The 6,223-nt window shown below is 33.1% G+C and overlaps 1 protein-coding gene across 3 annotated transcripts; it reads left to right on the forward strand.

Moving 5' to 3' along the window:
- The first annotated feature begins 341 nt into the window (after positions 1-341).
- On the forward strand, positions 342-4,892 carry LOC139521017 (uncharacterized). 3 transcript variants are annotated; one of them, XM_071314180.1, is made up of 5 exons: positions 342-475; positions 3,060-3,262; positions 3,299-3,382; positions 3,419-3,583; positions 4,803-4,892. In XM_071314180.1, the coding sequence occupies exons 2-5, from the start codon at positions 3,061-3,063 to the stop codon at positions 4,808-4,810; spliced, it is 459 nt and encodes a 152-aa protein (XP_071170281.1). In that variant the 5' UTR covers positions 342-475; position 3,060; the 3' UTR covers positions 4,811-4,892. The 3 variants fall into 3 exon arrangements, with proteins under 3 accessions (XP_071170281.1, XP_071170282.1, XP_071170283.1); XM_071314181.1 differs by having other exon boundaries at positions 3,060-3,238; positions 3,275-3,382; XM_071314182.1 differs by having other exon boundaries at positions 3,060-3,238.
- Positions 4,893-6,223: the final 1,331 nt, after the last annotated feature.

Genomic DNA, 6,223 nt, shown 5'->3' on the forward strand with positions numbered 1-6,223 from the left:
CGCGCGTTTCGTCTACAAAAGACTCACCAGTGACGCTTTGATCCAAACAAGTTAAAAATGCAAAATAAAGTGCGGTTATATTTTGTTGATTCATTGTGTGTTTAATTTTATGATTTCGTTTCTTAAATATTTCAAAAAGTACAAAGAATATTTTCTGGGATTTTTAAATGATCCATTACTAGCAGTTTTTAAATGCTTGTTTTAACCGAATTGTTTACAATCGCGGTCTGTTTTTCCCGTTTAAGTATTCATTTTGTTGCAAAAAAAAGCCTAGAAATTTTTGGTTTTATTATTACAAAGTCTCGTTTTTAAATCTGTGGTTTGAAAACCCATTATTCATCTTCTTTCCCTTATTGAAACATGTCTCATACGTCTACATTTTTTACCAAACGAACATTATATAAGACTTTTCAAACAATCAAATATTCAGCACCATACTGTGTTATCATATCGAAGCGGAACAAGTAACAATCAAGTAAGTTTCTATTGTTAAAACTCATTCTTACATTAACTGTATAATGTCAGCTATTGTCAAGAAAGTTATACTGATGATTATTATCGGCAATGTAAATGTTGTAGGGCAACTATAAGCAATTGGCTACAAAACGTTATATTTCTTACAGGTCTTTTTTATCTCTTAAAATATAAAATAATACGTCTGCCATTAATGTTTTTTTTTTTCAAAACTACAGGGGATTAGGTGCTGTTTCTTTTATATAGATCAGAACTTTAATCTTTAAAAATAACTACAGAATATTATTGACAAAATCCTTATCAATAATAATCATTCACAAAGTAACTTCTTTAATTTTTCAAATTACTAAATGTATAGATTGATCATAACAATATTTTTAAAAGTGTAAAAAACATTGTAATAATGTCTGTTTCTTAAGTCACTATTGACAAGTTTTCATAGTGTTAGATCTTTAGATAGCAGAACAGTTAAATAGTTTTTTTTTATTTAAACGATTTTTGTTTTTATTCCTGATTGTGTCAGTGTAACTAATTGGGTATTCGCAATATGGGTAATGCATACACAGTCAAGGAAAGTTCGAAACAATAGTCCATAAGGACAAAAACTAAGGCTTGAACTTACCAAACGAATGGATAACAACTGTCTCTTATTCGTACACGCTTCCTATAACGACTCACAAGGTCTGGATCCTTTTGGATTCATGCGATTTGTTACCTTGATTGCACAGGCAAAATTTGCTCACGTGAATTTCACATGAATCTCGCATGAAATTCACGTGAAAAATTTCATGTGAGATTCACCTCAAACGAGCTTAATATACATGAAACTTACGTGAACATTTTCATGTGAGTTTCACGTGAATTGAGATTCATATGATTTTCACGTGAAAAAAAATCACATGAATTTCATGTGAACTTTTCAAAAAAAAAATTGGAATTTTTAATGATTTTACTTAAATTTGAAAATTTAGATGTTGTTGGAATTACTTTATTTCAAAACTTCATGTGAATTTCATGTGAACAAAACTCATGTGATTTTTATGTGAAATTCACGTGAGATTCACATGAGATTAATGTGAAACTTAAATAAACTGATTTCACGTGAGTTTCACGTATAAGCTCGTTTGAGGTGAAATTCATGTGAGATTCGCATGAATTTGAATTCACGTGAAATTGATGTGAATGAAATTTGCCTGTGTAGTCTTCGTAATCGATTAATTTAGATTTGAACATCGGTAAATAAAGGTTTTCTCAATAACATCACAAGATTGGAATGACTCATTTTGGGTTTTAGTTAAAGTGGATGATTGATTCTTGTCTTTTATGTAGTTGATAGCTGTGTTGTGACTTATTTTCAGATTGCTCGAGTTGTGTTTATCTTGTACACGATTATCTGGAAATTTTAAATAAATCCCATAAAAATATGTGTTACAGAATTACAATAACCTATAATTACAATTTTTAAAAAAATCAATTTTAATATTCTACTGAAATATTTAAGGTTAACTTTGAATTGTTGAAGTAGATGTTATCGCTTATCATGTGAAAAGGGATTTCTTCAAATTTTTCCAGAAACGATAGATTGAGTCATGTTTGCTATTTGACTATTGACAGTGACTAATACCATTACAAAATATATTCACGCGCGTTTGAACAATAAAGATATATATATTTATATCTGTTTAATTATTGTCGGTAGGCTTCTTTGTAATTCGATTAATATTATTGTATTAAAAAGAAGGTTATGTAAAATCTATAAAATTAGATCTTTTTTTCAAACAAATTTCAATTATATTTGCTAAGACAATCGTCTTTGTTTTTATTCCGAGTATCAAAAATTCGTTTTGATCTTTTATTTGTAGCTGTACTTATCCCAAATATATCATACCAAATAACCCCCCCCCCTTTCCAAAAAAAAACAAAAAAACGTAAAACGTAAAACGTAAAACGTAACGTTCTTTAGGTTTAAAAAAGCGCTTTTGTTTTAGATTGACAAATAGAATTTCTAAACAAATAAAATTAGAGTATATTTATAATATGTATGTTTGAACATAGAATTAACAGTTTAATTTGAATAGATTACCTTAGCTGTTTTTGGCAAATCATTTTAGGAATATTTCGTACTTTATTAGGCCATTTTGTTAACTAATTGTTTTCTAGCTTCACTGCTGAGTCTTTTGTTGACGAAACGCGAGTCAGGCGCAGTTACAAGAATCAATAATGAATTTATTTGCTCCAATTAGGAGTTGACGCAATCCATTTAGTTTTTGTTTGTTTATTTATTATGATATTCGTAATCAAATAATGATATTTGAAAAAAAAATCATAAAAGATACCAATTACATTTGTGTATTCCATACGGGCGTTCTGTCTTCAAAATACTTATCAGCGTTAAAAACAATATAAAGGCAAAATAAAGAACGAGATTGAGGAGCATTGTGACCCTGTATTTCGCAAAAAGTTGAAAAATACGGCTGTGGTAATCTATTTCTACGGCAGAAGGTTTGGTAGTAAGTAATTGTTGCCTAACTTTAACGTTGCCTAATAATTAAACGATCATCTGATATTAATGTCTTCTATGACAGAATGAAGATTACAATTTGTCTACTGCTGGTCATCTGTAGCACAGTCAGTGCCCATAAATGGTATGGTAGTGGAGGTGGATCAGGTGGATGGGGAGGTAGATATGGTGGAGGATGGGGCGGTGGACGTGGTGGTGGATGGGGAGGTGGACGTGGTGGTGGATGGGGAGGTGGACGTGGTGGTGGATGGGGAGGTGGACGTGGAGGTGGATGGGGAGGTGGACGTGGTGGTGGATGGGGAGGTGGATGGGGAGGAAGATCATACGTAGGATCCGGACATGTTTATGTTGAAAGACAGCCTTGGTGGTATACCTATGGCGCTGGAGGTGGTGGAGGTGCTGGAGGCGCTGGAGGCGCTGGAGGCGCTGGAGGCGCTGGAGGCGCTGGAGGAGCCGGTGGATTCGGTAGTGGATTTGGTGGTGGTTACGGAAGTGGTTACGGAAGTAGTTATGGAAGTGGTTACGGAAGTGGTTACGGAAGTGGTTACGGAGGAGGTGGTTACGGGGGTGGTTCTGGAAGTAGTAAAGGTATGATGATTGTGTTTAAATATTGTTACTAATATACCCTGACAATATGATATGAGCTGCAAATTGTGGTTTTTCTATTTGGTACTTACCATTATATGGAATTGATATTCTTTATTATTTCGCCCATTGCTTCTTATTGTGAAACATCATGAATAAAAGTCTTTCTCGAAAGTAAAGTATGAATCAACAAGTTTTTTTCTTCGTTGTTTATTCTTACATAACGCTCGTTTCAAACAGACGGTACAGGAATGAAGTTTTTTTTCTTCTGAAATCTGAAACAAAAAGTGAAATCATGAACTCCGAGTAAAATTCAAAACGGAAAGTCCCTAATCAAAACCAACTGACAAAACTAACAAATGAATGGACAACAACTGTCATATTCCTGACTTGGTACAGGCATTTTCAAATGTTGAAAATTGTGGGTTTTATAGCGCTAAACCTCTCACTTGGACGACAGTTGCATCAATTTCCATTTTAATGACAATAATTCATGAACAAAATGTTACAAACATATCCTGCTCCAATTCTGGCACCCGTCGTGTTGCTCGTGTTGTTACAAAGTCGGTAAAAAGCATAATTCGGTAGGTCAGATTCGTGCATAGGGAAGGGGATTGTAGTTACGACATAAGGAACAGATCCAATATCATCTGTATTAAATGTCATAATGGGTTGCAGTATCTTCAGACTTATCAATACTGAACTAAAAAATGTAAGATACGGTTATAATCAGCACTTCTGTGTTGACTTGAGTTATCATTGATATGTTCATTATTATAAATTAACTGTTTACAAAGCTTTGAATTTTCGAAATAGTAAGGCTTTTCTACCTAAGAATTTGATTACCTTAGCTGTATTTGGTAAAACATTTTGTTCCTCAATGCTCTTCAACTTCGTACTTTAGTTGGTCTTTTTAACATTTTTGTATTCGAGCGTCACTGATGAGTCTGTTGAAAACGAAACGAGCGTCTGGTGCAAATATAAAATTTCAATCCTGGTATCTATGATGAGTTCAATTAGATGTTCTATGAATTAAAATATATCATGGTTCATAAGACAACAATCGGACAAAACAATACCTAGAACAGAGAACACAGAATGGAAGAAGCTTTTTTAAATGTAGTAGTTAATATTGCTAAAATCTTAAATTAAACATGTTTAACAAAATAAGTAACATTACAGCACAATTTTTTTTTTTCAATTTACATTTCATATATTGTAGGATATTAGATACAGATTGTTTCCCACAACGGACACCGGATGATGTTAGTTTTTTAACATTCAGAATATTAAATATTATAGTTGCATTCAATTCGTGTAGATTTTTTTCTAATCCAAGTTTATGGTAATTTCTTGGCTGTAGCGTATTTCGACTCAAAAGGCTGTGAATGTTGTTTGGAAAGAGAAGGCTATGATGAATAGAAATTTATCCACTTGTATTTGTTACCATCAGTTACGGCTCATCTAGTGAGTCCTAAAATATCATTCTTATAAATATACGTTTGGTTCTTTCAATTTACAATCTGCCGTTTCAGAATGTAAAAAGTAAAATCACAAAAATACTGAACTTAGAGGAAGATCTATTGGGAAAAGTCCATAATCACATGGCAAAATCAAATAACAAAACGCATCAAAAACGAATGGACAAGAACTGTCATATTCCTGACTTGGTACAGGCATTTTCAAATGTATAATGTACTGTTAGTACTTTCAACATTCGTATCAGCAACCGGATGTGGGCTTCAGCTGGTCATTTAATAAAAATGTGTACTGGTTCAGTGAAAATGCACTTCACACTTTACTGAAAAAACATAAAAATGACCAGAAATAAAATAATAAACATACAAGACTAACAAGGGTCAGAGGCTCCATACTTGCGATAGGGGTAAAACAAAAAATGCTGCAGGGTCAAACATGTTTTGGGAGATCTCATGCCTCCATCTATACTATACCAATGAGAATAAACAAACATGCAGCAACACGCACAGAAAAACTCATTTTATAAACAAGTGGGAGTGCGATGTCAGAATAGATAACAACAGAAACGAAGCAGAATGACAATAATACATACAATAACTAAGGACTAATAGCAGTTACTGACATGCCACCTCGTGACTACAATTATTATAATCTTCATATGAAAAAACAATCCAATAAGGGTACCATATCATCATAAAATATATGAGAAAAACATAACCCGTATCATGCCAACAACTCGTTTTAAAATATATGTGTTTATTTCTGATGCAAAGACTGATTCATCTAATTTATACAGATTTATTGATATTGAAAATTCCAAACCGAAGAGCCAAATTAATACCCTCGAACCGCGAGAGAATAGCATTTACTTGTTGAAGGCTGTATATGCTTATGTTGTTCCAACGCTTCGACATGTCTGTTAAGTTCCTTTTCAACAACCGGTTATTAACACTGAGTATCGATAGGTCTATATTCTTAGATGGGCATTTAAATTGTAAATATCTCCCAGTTGATACGATATTCCTGGACTTGTTTTCCTCTTATGATTTTCTTGATAGAAGGTTGCTGCTGACAATGAAGCTATATAACAAAGAGTTGACATCATCCCTTCGTATAATTTACAGACGCCATTACAAGAAAGTTGACCGTTATGGAATATCCGTT

The sequence above is a fragment of the Mytilus edulis genome, chromosome 4, assembly GCF_963676685.1.
Source record: "Mytilus edulis chromosome 4, xbMytEdul2.2, whole genome shotgun sequence".
NCBI classification, from domain to species: domain Eukaryota; kingdom Metazoa; phylum Mollusca; class Bivalvia; order Mytilida; family Mytilidae; genus Mytilus; species Mytilus edulis.